Source organism: Gambusia affinis, linkage group LG18 (assembly GCF_019740435.1).
Source record: "Gambusia affinis linkage group LG18, SWU_Gaff_1.0, whole genome shotgun sequence".
NCBI lineage: Eukaryota > Metazoa > Chordata > Actinopteri > Cyprinodontiformes > Poeciliidae > Gambusia > Gambusia affinis.
The window spans coordinates 23314445-23329665 of NC_057885.1; the positions used below are offsets into that span (position 1 = coordinate 23314445).

A 15221-nucleotide genomic window follows, 5' to 3' on the forward strand; every position below is an offset into this window, starting at 1 on the left:
CTCGCTGGCTTTTTAGCATCTATCATGGTTTAACTGATATTTAAGGGACATAATGTTACACTAAACCATTTAGAAGAATCCAGCCTTTAAATAAGTTAATTTCTTGGGTCAATCTTCAAAATGGGAAGAAAACATGTCATTTAAGCAATGCGTGTCAAAAATAAGAAAATATCTGCTTACTGAAGCTTTGCCAAACGTTTTTTAAGTACCTGAAACTGAGACCAGTTTGGACCCACATTAGCTGTGTTTCCATTAACCATAAAATCTAGCAAATTGAAATTACAAAATACATTTCCTTAATGGAAACACGTTTATTTCAAAAACTCATTCTTTTGATAAAAACTGTTTACGCTAGGATGAGGTAGAGAAAGTTTCATAGATCAGTTACAGAACTGCAGTGAGGAGTGACATCACGTCGTCACCAAATCAGAACCTCTAAACACGACTCTGAATTCTTCTGAACATGAACGACACATAAATGTCCTGAACAGAAATGTTCCTCTGCAGCCAGATGTGAAAGACGGCTGTGGATGAATTAACCAAACTGCGGTGGCACAGTTGGTAGAGCTGCACCAAGAAGGTCCTGGGTTTGAATCCCTCTCTGAGGTCTTTCTGCATGGAGTTTGCATGTTCTCCCTGTGAATCCCGGGGTTCTCTCTGCTCTTGCTTCCTCCCACAGTCCAAGAACATGACGGTCAGGTTAGTGGGTCTCTAAATCCTCGTTGGGTGTTTCTGTGTCGACCTGATTGGCGACATGTCAGGGTGTCCCCCACCTCTCACCTGCTGACCGATGGAAATGGACACCAGTCCCTAGTGGGGTTAACCAGGTGGACATGCTTAACCCCACTAGGGATAAACATGTTGGATTACAAATGGATTAATGTTACTACTTTCCTTCTGCTCAGTTGTGTGCAGCGCCATCTGGTGGCAGCACCTCCACAGTCTTGTCAGTTTATTGAGTTTATTGTCTATAGGAGGTCCAACACCCTTGTTAAATGAAGTCACCTAGATCACATCTAAAACAATGTTAAATTGACTTTTTGGACATATTTATGATTGTCATAACTTATTTAATGACTACTAAATAATAACGTTCCTTACATGTTGGATTTTATCTGTCAAGCCCAGATTAGTTATACTCTGGCTGATTCTTGAAGCTTCTAAATAACTGATCCAGAGAGCTTCATGAACATATTGACAAAAATATTATTTACCTAACAGTTTAAATCACAGGTAAACACTGGAATGAAATGGCTTCATGACCTCCTCCTTGTGTAGATCAGTTCTCCAGAGCATTAATGACCTGATTATTCTGTTCAGGTGGTGCAGCAGAGGCACATCAAAACGTTGCAGGACACCGACACTCCAGGACTGGAGTTTGACACCTCTGGTTTAAATGAAGACACAGTGTTCACGTGAATGAGCTTTATTGCTAAACCTTCAGTGTTAAACTTTACATGCAGTTGGCTATGAATCTTCTGAAAAGACTGAACAGAAAGTTTTCAGCTCTACTAGTACAACTGGTGTCCCAACTGAAAGGAACCAAAAGGAATACCCACAAAGCAACACCAGGATATTACTGTGGCTCAATAAACGAAGCGGTGTCTCCTTTGGACCTTTGGAACCTCAATCCAGGATAAATGGCCTGAGTGAATGTGGTCCAGACTCTGTAGAGGAGAGTCATGGTTCCGGAGACGCTGTAAAAAGACAGAATACCTGCACTGTGATCCAGGTACACTCCAACTCTGGAGGAAACTGGACCCAATGCTGGAGTTTCAACACTGTTGTGATAAAATGTGTAGCCGGTTTGAGTGCAGTTTAATGCCCAGGATATCTTGTTGAACCCAAATGCGTGTTTGGCCACTGTACCGCTTCTGTATGCTGCAGCAACACAAGCTCCACCTCCTCTCCACTCAACCTCCCAGTAATTTCGACCAAACAGACCCAGCTTGCTCATCACCTGAAAGTGATGACTCTGGTTCTCCTTCAGATACCGTGTATTGTGATACAACACGGGGAGTAGGATTTCTCTATACATCGTATTTAGATCCTGAGAGACAAAAACTGAGAACTTCAAGAAATCGGCTCGGCTCATTGCGTCTGGTTGAGCAAGTAAAACGTCCACATCAGAGACGATGCAAGAGATGGTCCTGCAGTCCTCAGTCAGGATGTCCTTTAGTTTGTCTCTAAGCTGTGACACAGCTGCTGTCACGTCCTCAAAGTGTCTCAGAGGACGGATGTTGATGCTGGATGAGCCTTTAGACTCACTGAGTGCTGGCAGTGAGGGGTAGTTGAGGAGAAACTGGGTGTGATCCTCTGTGTGTGAGAGCTGCTCCAGCTCAGCGTCTTTCCTCTTCAGCTCAGTGATCTCCTGCTCCAGCTTCTCCTGAACATCTTTGACTCGACTCACTTCAGTTTCCTGCTGGGATCTGATCTGCTGCTTCACATCAGAGCTTCTTTCCTGGAGGAGACGGATCAGCTCAGTGAAGATCTTCTCACTGTCCTCCACTGCTTTATCAGCAGAGACATTGATGGCCTCCACCTCCTGTTGAAGCAGCTTCACATCTTTCTCTTGGTCCTGGATTCTCTGATGGATTTGTTGTCGACTCTCCTGGAGCTTCTTATGCTTCTCAGCTCTCTCTGCTGCAGCTGGGACTGTTTCATGGTCTTTATGTCCATCCATTAAGCAGAGGTAACAGATACACTGCTGATCAGTACGACAGAAGATCTTCATCATCTCATCATGACGAGAGCAGATGTTCTCCTGGAGATTCTTGGAAGGATTCACCAGTTTGTGCTTTTTTAATGGTGGAGCATCATGGTGAGGTTGGAGGTGATTCTCACAGTAAGAAGCTGGACACGTTAAGCAGGACTTGACAGCTTTCAACTTCCTCCCAGTGCAGACATCACAGACCACATCTTCAGGTCCAGCATAGCAGTGATCAGCTACAGTTTTGTTGAGTCCAATATCCTTCAGCTGCAGCTGTTCCACTAAATCAGCCAACGCTGTGCTTTTTACGAGGACAGGCCTTGGGGTAAAGCTCTGTCTGCACTGAGGACAGGTATAGACTTTGTAGTGATCTTCTCTATCCCAGTGGACATTTATGCAGCTCATACAGTAGCTGTGTCCACAGGCGATAGTTACTGGACTTTTCAGTGGATCCAGACATATTGAGCAGGAGATGGCTTCCTGCTGCAGCTTCGCCTTGCTAGGTGTCTTCTTAGCCTTGTTAGGTGTCTTCTTAGCCTTGCTAGGTGTCTTCTTAGGCTTCATTGTGAGTGAAATCCGATCAAAATGTGGCTTAGCTTTAAATATCTTCTGTAACCTTCAGATCTGTGGAAAAACAATTACTGAAATGATAAATGATTCTTTGTTTCAGCAAAATGCTCTTTTTTTACGAGACTTCTTTTTTTGTTGCTCAACTGCCAAGACAAATAAACTAAATATTTCATTCGGACTAAGTGGAAAGTAGTTTTACACCATTTAAGTGTTTCTTTAAAAATAATAATCACATTGATTTATGGGTTTAAACTAAGCTTTTGCTACTGAACTGTTTTATAAACATGAGATGGTGCATTTTATGTTTTTAACAAAGTTTTGGCTGCAACTTACCCAGCAATGAGTGGATGCGAGACCAAAGTTCATGGCAGTTTTTCATATTCTTTGGTCAGACAAAAGAATCAGAAGTAACCTGACCTGTACAACTGGAATTGCAGATTGATATCATTTTAGGAACAATATGTATTTGCTCACTTGGTGACTTTTTTTGCAGGTTTATAGTACCTATAATGTAATTTAATTGTAAATGTCAGCAAAAAAAACCCTAAAAATAATAAACAGATTCTCATTCCTGCAAAGTTTTATAGAAATCCATATCAGCCTGGGGTCAGTTAACTTCTTCTCCACCTCTTAGAATACCTGTATTAATATTATTACCTGTTTTATATCGGAAAATCTTCTCCCTCCAACTCCTGGCACGTAATTCTAATGTCTGTCTTAACTTTTGTCCTGATTTGAGTTCCATATCTTCATTTTGGCACCTTCAGACCAAGATTACATCCCAACTAAATAGCATGAATAAATCTCAGAGAAAAGGGGAAAAAAAACGATTACTAACCATCTTAAAGTGGTAAAGTTCATAAAGAATTGTGAATATTTATTTTGTGTATTAAGGATTTAAGTTAACACTACATAAAAATTATTCATGTTGTCTCTATTAAACTATTTAAAACATTTCTGTGTCCATGGGACAAAAAGATGAAGGACCACAGAGGCTTGAAACCAAACAATTTAAATTCACAAAGACGAGATAACCATACCACTAAAGTTACCTCACCATAAGGCCATTCATTTTAATCTGAAACGGCTTACATTAATGATCATAAACCTAAAAGACTGGTAGGCTAACACGTTAATATGGAAACATGCAAAACATGGTTTTTAACCCAGCAATACGTACATATCTTTACACGTTTGTCATAAAACGGCATAAGTTACAAATTACGGTAACCCCCTTCCCCCCCCCCAAAAAAAAACAAACACTGCCCTAAATTCCCGCCTCATTTTGTTCACCATAACTCAAACACGTACTTTTTAAATCCTGTTTTAGTTGTAATAAGTCATTATATTTTCTACCTTGTCGGTTTTACCTGATAGAAGATAAGAACTGGGTTGTGAGCCGAGCGGTACCGGATCCGCAGCAGGACCTTGTTTGTCTAAATTAACGGAAAATGTCGAGAACTTGTTCGCTTCTCACCAGCATAGCCTGAGCAGCTCCATGGACGAAAAATTTCAATCTTCTACTTCCTCTACGTCATCGATCTTCTTCTGTCTCAAAACAAGCGAGTGGCGCGTTACCGCCACCTATGGACTGCGTTTAGGTACTACACCAATAATCGACAACTATTGTACAACTATATTCTATTAAAGGAAATATATTAAATTGAGAAAACCTACATCCCGTCAGTGACCCAATAGGCACCTTCCCGTAGTTTGGGAATCAAATATAGATTTAGCTAGCTTATTTAACTTGACGTGTTCTTAAAGTCATTTTATAAAAAGCAAGAAATTATATTTTCTCTTTCCACCTAAACATATTAAGAAAATGTGCTTAATTAGTCTTTGTACATTTGTTTCATACATCCCCTTTTTAAATGTGAAAATAAAATAACTTAAATATGGCCCGTTTTACAAAAGTTAGAAACATTTGATGTTTATAACTTTGGGTTTTAACTAATGGGTTTTTTTGGTACAATGATGCGAACAACGACAACTGTAAATGTGTGTTCTTTATATAAATCAATACTAAATGTTTTGAAACACTCAGATGTAGAGTAAGGTGTTGCATAACAGAGTGATACTTGAGTGATAAATATGACATTTAATATTGGAGATATGATCATATGGAATTACATTTTCTTGTTTCTTAAGAAAAACAAAGTAATGGGGAAATATCTGAGATGCAGGAATTAATCTGCTTCTGGCTAATCAGCCTGAAACATGTTGATTAACGTCAGTCCCTGAATTTGTCAGTAGGGGGTGCTGTTTGCTTCGTAAACATCTTCGTATAATACGGCAGTTTAATATCCGATTCATTTTGTCTCAATCAACAGAAAAAGTACCACCATGCAGAGCTTAGTGTCCTCCTGACAGTCATTAAAGGCAGAGAAAACATTATTATTTAATTTAATGTGTCTTTAAACCATTTAACAGTTTTATGAAAGAAAGTTTCTGAAATCAAGCTCAGTTTTCACTAGACCTGTACTCCTACACACAAACACTTCAACCAATGGAAGAACCTTTTACAGATTGGAATTTCATAAATAATAGTGCATGGCTTGCTAAATATTTACATGAATTTCCCCTCTGACTGTTGAGACTTGACACGTTTATAAAGATTACAGAGTTATAGTATTGATCTCTGAGCACTGAAGAAATTACAGAACAATTAACTCTCGGCAGCAATAATGGAGACTAAAGACAGTGAAACTAAAATACACATTTTAACAGACTGGACATCAGATCACTGCTGACTACTTAGGTTTAATGAATTCAGCAGAGGAGTCACCAAACAGGCAGATCCCAGCATGTAGCGGCTGAGTGAATGTTGTTTGGACTCTGTGGAGGAGAGTCATGGTTTCAGAGACGCTGTAGAAAGACAGAATACCTGCTTTCTGATCCAGGTACACTCCTATTCTGGAGGAAACTGGACCTGGTACTGGAGTTGGAATGCCTTTGTGATGAAATGTGTATTTGTCTGTGGTACAACATATTGTCCAAGATTTGTTATTGAGTCCAAATCCTCCTGCTCTGCTTATGTTCTTGTTTGAAACGGCGACATAAACTAACTCTCCGCTCCACTCCACCTCCCAATAACAACGTGTAGTCAGACTCTCGTTACTAAGGACCTGATAATAATCAGTGAATCTGTTTGGATGATCAGAATCAAACTGTTGTTGATCAATTAATGTTACTTTGGTCATTCCCTCAGATAATATCAAATTCCGATGTGCTGTGTTTGGATCCAGAGTGATTTCTTGTGAATATCTTAAGAATTCATCTCTTGTCTTTGGTTCTGGTTCTGACAATGGAACATCCACTTCATTGACTGTCACTGGGATGTTTGTCCATGGGTCTCTCAGGATTTTCTTTAGTTTATCTCTGAGCTCTGACACAGCTGCTGTCACGTCCTCAAAGTGTCTCAGAGGACGGATCTTGATGCTGGATGAGTGTGTAGACTCACTGAGTGCTGGCAGTGAGGGGTAGTTGAGGAGAAACTGGTTGTGATCCTCTGTGTGTGAGAGCTGCTCCAGCTCAGCGTCTTTCCTCTTCAGCTCAGTGATCTCCTGCTCCAGCTTCTCCTGAACATCTTTGACTCGATTCACCTCAGTTTCCTGTTGGGATCTGATCTGCTGCTTCACCTCAGATCTTCTTTCCTGGAGGAGACGGATCAGCTCAGTGAAGATATTCTCACTGTCCTCCACTGCTTTATCAGCAGAGACATTGATGGCCTCCACCTCCTGTTGAAGCAGCTTCACATCATTTTCTCGGTCCTGGATTCTCTGATGGATATGGTGGAGACTCACTTGGAGCTTCTTCTGCTTCTCAGCTCTTTCTGCTGCAGCTGGGACTGTTTCATGTCCTTTATGTTCATCCATAGTGCAGAGATAACAGATACACTGCTGATCAGTACGACAGAAGATCTTCATTGCCTCATCATGACGAGAGCAGATATTCTGCTGGAGCTTCTTGGAGGGATTCACCAACTTGTGTTTATCAAAAGCAGATTTATAATGAGGTTTGACATGTTCTTTGCAGTAAGACACCAAACAGACCAGGCAGGACTTGACAGCTTTCATTTTTCTCCAAGAGCAGACATCACAAGCCACATCTTCAGGTCCAGCGTAGCAGTGATCCGCTGGAGTTTTACTGAGTCCAGTCTCCTTCAGCTGCTCAACTAAAACAGCCAACATTGTGCTTTTTACCAGAATGGATCTCGGAGTGAAATTCTGTCTGCACTGAGGACAGATGTAGACTCTAGAGTGATCTTCTCCATTCCAGTAGAGATTTATGCATCTCATACAGTAGCTGTGTCCACAGGCGATAGTTACTGGTCGCTTCAGTGGGTTCAGACAGATTGAGCAGGAGATGGCTTCCTGCTGCAACTTTGTCTTGCTAGGTGTCTTTTTAACCTTCATTGGAGATGAAGTCGGCTCAAATCAAGCCGTGGTTTTAGGTTTAAATGTCTGTTGGTCAAAGTCTTCTGTAACCTAAAGATATGTAGATAAAACAAATTATTTGTTTTATCAAAACGCTCTAATTGTGACAACAAAACATCTAATTTCATTAAAGCCTTTTTTTCAAGTAAACTACCTAGAAAAAATTTACTGACTTGAAATGATAAAGTATATGGGCATGAATGCTTCATTTTTGCTAAGCAAAATGTTTTCTTACCATGAAAATGTTTTTTTTTTTTTATTGGTTTCCATTAAACTTTTGCCACTGTACCTGAGGTTTTATTTTTCAAAGTGCATTGTTTGGTTTTTGATTAAGGATTAGCTAACACCAAAGTTCAGGGCAATGATGAGTTTGTAATACAATGTGAGGTTCTTGGATGTAAGAAAAAAATCAAAAGTGATAAAAAAGTTGTAACCTGGCTTGGTACTTGAACAGGTGGACCTGCAGCCTGATATTGTTTGCTCATTTTGCAACTCTTTCATTATTTTATAGAGCCAACAAAGTAATTAAGTTTTAAATGACCACAAAAACCCAAAATCAGACTTTTTTTCCTGCAGAATCTGATACTAAACTTTACCTTTTGTCACTGTCAGGCCAAGACAACAATCCACCACCCTCCAAATAAACATTATAATATACATAAAAGTGATAAGAAAACGAAACCACTTAAGAATAGTAAAACTTCTAAAGATTCATAAATATTTAATTCGTGCAGAAAAAAAATCTAAGTTATTAACTACATAAAAATTTGCATTATCTCCATGAGTCTGAAACATTTCTCTGCCCAAGGCTTGAAACAAAACAATTTTAATTTTCAACGATGAACCACTCATTCCACATGAGTTACGTCACCATAGATATCCAGCCAATCACGTAGAGCCATTCAATTTCAAACTAAAAACGGTTTTAAGATTCAGAAACAAGGGTAGGCTAACTATCGCTACAATTAAAACTTTCAAAACGTGGTTTGTGAACCCAGAGAAAATTAAAACACCAAAACAATTTCTGCATTTCCTATACTCGTCCTCAAATATAAAAAGAGAATATAAATTAAAAATGACAATTAATGAAATACAGATAAGTTGATTATTTTCCGCCTCTTTTTGTTCAGAAACACTAACAAATGCGACTAACGTAAAATGTAAGCAGTAATAATTTCTCATTTTCCACTTTGTTGGTTTTACCTGATGAAACAGAACAACTGGGCTCTGAACCGAGCGGTACCGGATCCTCATCAAGGTCTTTTTTCCCCCCTAAATGATCGGATGATCGGAAAATGTCTAGAATTTGTTTTTATCTCAGCATCACAACAGTCTCAGCAACTCCACGGACGAAATTATTCAAAATTCCACTTCCGCTACGTCATCTGTCTTCTTGCTGTAAAACGAGTGGCGCGTTACCTCCACCTATGGACTGAGTTTAGGTACTGCACTAAGAAATCAATTATTATATAAATGTCTATTAAAGGAAATATCCTAAATTGAGAGAATATACATCCCGTCATTGACCCAACAGCCATTTTAACCGTTTAAATGTAACATTATTTAACTAACCTAAATGATTCAAAACCTGCCATTAAGGTCATTTTATAAAAACCCATTTCGGCCGCTTGTTTCCACGATCTCGTTCTTTCGGTCATGACCCAAAGCTCATGACCATAGATAAAGGTGGGAACGTACATTGACCGGTAAATCGAGAGCTTCACTTTTTGGCTCAGTCATTTTTAACAGTTTTGTATTGGTTGTTGGTGCTTTGAATGGTTTTGTATTGGTTGTTGGTGTTTTGAACAGTTTTGTATTGGTTGTTGGTGTTTTGAACAGTTTTGTATTGGTTGTTGGTGTTTTGAACAGTTTTGTATTGGTTGTTGGTGTTTTGAACAGTTTTGTATTGGTTGTTGGTGTTTTGAACAGTTTTGTATTGGTTGTTGGTGTTTTGAACATTTACATGGATCACTTACTGGGAATTATGTGCAGTTTTTACTGTTTAGATTTATTTACATTACATGAAGATAGCTTAGAGTATTCTGACTTTCACTGATCTATCATTAGCTGATAACAATCTGATCTCTAAAGCAAATTAACTCTTAACCTTCTCCTTAAACTATGTTTATTTTATGTTGCAATATAATTGATAGTTTGAGTCTCTTTGTTCCCTGTAGTTCAGAAGTGAGTGGAAATAAACAAACTGCAATAAAACAGGACGAGAAGAGCAGAAAAGCTGCGAGAAAAGAGATAAACAGCATCATTAAAGTACTGATATGTTTGTCACCACAAGTTCAACTGGAAAAAACTACAGTTTTGTGAACAAATGTGTAAGAATTGTTTTTATAGTATTTTGTTTTCAAATAATAAATTAAAAGTAGACTCTGCATCCAACTAAGAGTCATTTAGTGATGAAGTTATAGTTTGCAGCTGTTGCTATTATGTAAAATCTTCAAAAAGTCAAAATGCGTATCAATTTTCAACATGATTACTCTCTTCCTGGTAGGCTGCTGTGCAACAAACTAAACCCTTTGAAAACCTATTCCCTTCCTCACCTGTGGTGGCGCTGCAGCAAGAACTATTGATAAACAACGCTAAGACACCGAGTGCAACTTCCATCTTTGTGAAATGTAAACAGAAATAGATTGGCGTCAGATTTTAGTGTTGTATGATTTTTCTTTTGCTTTTGGTAACAAAAGAAAGACATTTCTCCCATTAGTGCTAAACTAGCGCGTTTGTTTTAGTTGTATGTAGAGGTTTTCATGTTGTCTCCTTCAGCTGCGCCACCACAGGCGAGGAGGGGAACTGGTTGCTCAAAGGGTTTGGTTTGTCAAAAATAAAGTAGGTTCAGATTTCCTCCAAATACTACTAAAAATACATTCTTTCCATAATGTTAATCCACTGTATCAACTGGACACCATCACCAACACCACAGTAAAAGTGTGAGCACTTTTATTGATAAATTGGTTGCTTTAATCTAATTTTTGTGCACATCTGCGAGCAGTTCACGGACGTCAGAATAGGGGGCGCCACATCTTAATATTTTGGCCCGTATGAGCGGTTTGATGAGGTGAGGGGGCACGCCGCGCCTGAGTGCGTCCTTCACCACGGGGCTGTTCATCATCATGGCCTCCTCCAGCTGGTTGGTCTCCATGGGGATCTCCTGGTCCAGCGACGACGGGAGGCCATCTTGTTCGAACAGGTCTGCCACCAAATCTTTCAGGTCTGTGTAGTTTGACCCGATCGTTTGAAGCCTTTTATGGACTCTCCTGAGGACGAGGTGCCGAGGCAGGTCCATTCTCAGTGCTTCACGGACGATCATGGAGTTTTCTGGAAACGCCCTGGGCGACACGTTGGACAATATTACGTCTTGGTTTCAGTGAATTTCAGCTGCTTGAGATAAACTTGTTGGGGTTTGTGTGTTTCCTACCGCTGTGTGATTTCTAAAGAGTCACAGCTCTTTCCAAAATGGACATTGGAGGTTTGGCTTGCATCCTGCATGTGAAGAAACAAATATTCTCCAACAGCAAAATTCAAACAAATGGTTTGGAGCTGGTATGGTGTGGAGTTTCCTCACCATTAAACGGATGCACATCAACGCTTGTGTCAGCTGGGAGGATTTTGGTAAAGGGCTTTGAGAGTTTGGTTGCATTGACGTACACAAACTAAAAGAGAGAACCTGGTGGATTATGTTGAAATAAATCAGCACAGAATGTTTTTACCACTCAAAAATACACAATTATATCATCAGCATAAAGAGGTAAGTCATGAATTCCTCTAGTTTCTCAAGTATTTTTACCACTCGGCTTTCAGGTGTTCACACTGTAAAAAACAACAACACAAATCTTAAGTATTTTCGGTCTAGTTTCAATTGCAAATATCTTAGTACACTTGAAACAAACTTAAAAGAAACTTTTTAGCAAGATATAGGAGATTGTTTTGAGTCAATAATTCTTCAATATTGATAAAATTTACAACTCCTGGCAGATTATTTCACTTATAACTTCACATTTTCCCATGTCATATGTGGGAAGTGAAGTAACGTGGGAAAACATTAATATGCCTTAATGTTTTCATCAATATTAAGAAATTATTGACTTACAAAAAGTTCCTATATCTATTAAAATGTTAATTGTAAATTAGTTTAGTCTTATTTAAAATTAGACCAATAACACTTGTGTTTTTTGCAGTGTGTATTTTAACACCTGACAGTAGATTCGGTTTACTAACAGAATAAAACCGCTACATTTGTTACATTTTCAGCTGATGTGCAAAACAAGCCAAAGTAATTGAAAAATATGTTCCCCTCCTCGCCTGCTGGGGGCGCTGCACCAAAAACCACAGAAGAAAATTACACGAAAACCTGTGAAGAAGACACTGAGCGGAACTTTCCTCTTTATTAAATATAAACAAAAATGGAATAGCGACAGATTTTGATGGTTGTAGGATTCCATTTTTGAAAACAAGAAGGATTTTATTTTTTTCTTTGGTGAAAGACTGCAAGTCATTTCCGAGCGCTGTCTCGCGTTTGTTTTGGTTGCATTTACCCAGAATGCCCTGCGCTATAGTTCACTTCCGGTTAATGTCTTGATCCACAAAGCTTCAGTTTCAACACTAATTTGTCTTGATTAGAAAATTAAATTTGGTTGAATATATAAAATATATCACCCTGTGATGTCACTGGCAGGCCAGAAGGTTTCAAAACTGATTTGAGATATATTTTTGTTTTACATATATGCAATTTTTTATATATATTCTTTTTTTTTGTTTTGGAAGTGAAGTCATTTTCAACATTAAAGGGAAGTAAAACCACATTTAAATTTCTCTTCATCTTTTTTTGACAATAAAAAAATGGCTTCATTGTAGTTTCATATTTCTTATTTGTAACTAAGAATCAAACGACTGTTTTAAAACTTCATCTACATCCTGTGTTAATTTGTGAATAGTCCAGCCACTTTTATAAGTGAAGACATCTATAAGTCAAATGCAAACTGTTTTTACTGAGGATTTAAAGTTGTTTTCATCTGTTACTAATTAACCAAAAAGGGCCTCATTATGATTCTGTACATAATTTAAATTCCGTTTATTTCAAGCCTTTTTATCTCCTTCAGTCTACAAATATTTTGAAAGCAACTTTATAGTTATTTTTTTTATTTTAGTCAATCTGGATGGTGGAATAATAAAATACTCAACTAAGAAACAAGTTAAAGCAAGAACCCGAAACTGGTTTCAAAACTGAGCTGAGCAGGAAAATATGAGTGCAATTTTACAGCAAAAATCCCCCAAAAATAAACTGTTAAATTAAATTTAAATTTCATTTTCCTTTCCTTACAGGCAGACCTCAAGTAAGAAAACACTTTAAAAAAAAAGTTACGACTCTAAAACGACTGCCTTTACTTTTAAATCTAACTGCAGCAGAGAAAAAAAAGCATTTATTTACTTTAATGACTATTTCAAACCACAAACAGGTGAATAAGTCTTCATTTAGTCAAAAATAAAACTCGTGAATATTTCTGTCATTTTCCACATTAAGCTCAAACTTTTCTGTGTGAAAACTCTGTGATTGTTTTGCAGGTTAACGTTCAGAATCATTCAGATTGTTTCCAGTTTTCCTACCTGATTTTAGTAGATTTAACATGAAAACAGCAAAATCTCCCAACAAACTGAAGCCAAGAGCTGCAGAAGCTGCAGAAGCAGAACCAGAACCAGAACCAGAACCGCTGTCAGCACCGCTGTGACTTCATAAGAATGTCAGAATGTCCTGAAGAATCCGCCCAGAAAAAACACAAACTGTTTTTATTTAAATCCAAAGCTCTTAATATCTCACTGTTTCAAATGCAATTTTAACAACAAAGAAAGAGAAAAAACACAAGAACTGCACGATATTAGAAGAACAGAAAAAATACAGATAAATAAATAATTAAATTACAATTAAATTGGAGAATAAACATTTTATGGCCTAAAATGCAATAAGAGCATTCCTCTAGTGAATGTTTGATTAAATACCTTTAACATCAACATGCGATTAACTGATTAATAATTATACAGCTAAAGGTGATTAATAGGAGGTTTTGTAAAGAGAATTACAGAATATGAACCAGGTGATTCTAAAACGATTAATTGATTATCTCAATAATCAATTTAACTCAATTGATCTTACTAATTATTTCAGCCCTAATAAGTTTACAAATAAGTTGTAAAAGTGTTTTAAAAAAAACAGATTAACAATAACAACCATGAAAGTAATAATGTACTGTACAAAAACAACAGTGTGCAGTTATTGGAGTATAGAAACATGATCTTTTATTAAAAAATATGCATATATATTGAATTTTTAAAAATATAACACAACGTTTTGTTTTGTCAAGATACTTTAATGAGAAGAAAAACTAAAATGTTTCCAATGAAGGAACTGAATAAATTGTTTTATAATGCAGAGAAATCAGATCAGATTCACCGAAAATGTAAATTATTTCACAGTAATTTGTTTGTCTCCCGCAGGTTCATGTTGACAGGCGTCAATTGGGTTTTCTTTGTGTTTGATGTGTGTGTGTGTGTGTGTGTGTGTGTGTGTGTGTGTGTGTGTGTGTGTGTGTGTGTGTGTGCGGCTGCAGTCGTATCAGATTGTAGCTGCTGTTTGTCGCTGAGCAGCCGAGCATAAACGGCTCAGCTAATGAGGAAGCAGAGGCCAGGCGTCATGGATCAGAAGAAGGAGAAGAAGAAGAAGAAGAAGAAGAAGAAGAGGGGAGTCTCCAGTAAGAGGTCAGGTTGGTCTATATTTAGATCCAGAATAAAAACGTTTCACCGACTTAAATTCATGTTAGTTTGGAGGAAGAGGAGCAGCAGGAACCTTCAACCGACTCAAGGTGAGACTTTATCCATCTTTTATGTCAGAGAAAGTTTGTAACTTTCAATAACTTTGTGTTATTATTGTCTTTATTTCCTGTTTTATAAAATTTTTACCAGTTATTACATTTTCTCCGCCCAGCCAGCTGATCTTTAGCAGCAAAAGTCAAAGGTCAGCGGAGGTTGTAGCACAAATATTTAAAAACATTTTGTACAAAAGGTTTTCAATTTGCAAGGTGAACTGATGGTGCGATTAAAAACATGAAGCATGAAAGAAGCTGATTTATTATTTATATAATAATAAATACCTATAACTGCGGCTGGATGCATTATTGATCAGGACCGATAATGAAGCCGCTGAGTTTCACACGGCAAGGTTCTGGGATTTTACTGAGGATCAAAATGGGAGAAAATTAGATTAAAAACTTCTTTTATTTTCATAAACTGCAGGTAAAACAAGTAAAGTAAGGAAGATGTAGAAAACAATAACAAATAAGAGCAAGGGAATTTTTTTAATGTGATACAGGAAGGAAGAATAAGAATAAAATGAAGGGAAAAACAATACAGATATCTTTAATTATATTATTAATAAAATAACAAACACTGCTACTAATGGAGAGGAAAAAAACAGAGAAAAATAATAATAAAGTAATAAT

At 37.7% G+C, this 15221-nt stretch overlaps 2 protein-coding genes across 6 annotated transcripts; both read right to left on the minus strand.

The window, feature by feature from the left end:
• Positions 1 to 1420: 1420 nt before the first annotated feature.
• LOC122820966 (E3 ubiquitin/ISG15 ligase TRIM25-like) lies at positions 1421 to 4837 on the minus strand. 5 transcript variants are annotated; one of them, XM_044098727.1, is made up of 4 exons: positions 4651 to 4837; positions 3938 to 4041; positions 3614 to 3705; positions 1421 to 3334 (listed from the first exon to the last, which is right to left on the minus strand). In XM_044098727.1, the coding sequence occupies exon 4, from the start codon at positions 3272 to 3274 to the stop codon at positions 1577 to 1579; it is 1698 nt and encodes a 565-aa protein (XP_043954662.1). In that variant the 5' UTR covers positions 3275 to 3334; positions 3614 to 3705; positions 3938 to 4041; positions 4651 to 4837; the 3' UTR covers positions 1421 to 1576. The 5 variants fall into 5 exon arrangements, with proteins under 5 accessions (XP_043954662.1, XP_043954663.1, XP_043954661.1 ...); XM_044098728.1 differs by lacking the exon at positions 3614 to 3705; XM_044098726.1 differs by lacking the exons at positions 3614 to 3705; positions 3938 to 4041 and having other exon boundaries at positions 4637 to 4837.
• Positions 4838 to 6023: 1186 nt separating this feature from the next.
• LOC122820978 (tripartite motif-containing protein 16-like) lies at positions 6024 to 9084 on the minus strand. Its single transcript, XM_044098748.1, has 2 exons — positions 8923 to 9084; positions 6024 to 7770 (listed from the first exon to the last, which is right to left on the minus strand). The coding sequence occupies exon 2, from the start codon at positions 7696 to 7698 to the stop codon at positions 6034 to 6036; it is 1665 nt and encodes a 554-aa protein (XP_043954683.1). The 5' UTR covers positions 7699 to 7770; positions 8923 to 9084; the 3' UTR covers positions 6024 to 6033.
• Between the last annotated feature and the right edge of the window lie 6137 nt (positions 9085 to 15221).

What these genes read in the sequence shown, in the direction of transcription:
- LOC122820966 (XM_044098728.1), bottom strand. Translation starts at nt 3,274, where the DNA reads ATGAAGCCTAAGAAGACACCTAGCAAGGCTAAGAAGACACCTAACAAG.
- LOC122820978 (XM_044098748.1), bottom strand. Translation starts at nt 7,698, where the DNA reads ATGAAGGTTAAAAAGACACCTAGCAAGACAAAGTTGCAGCAGGAAGCC.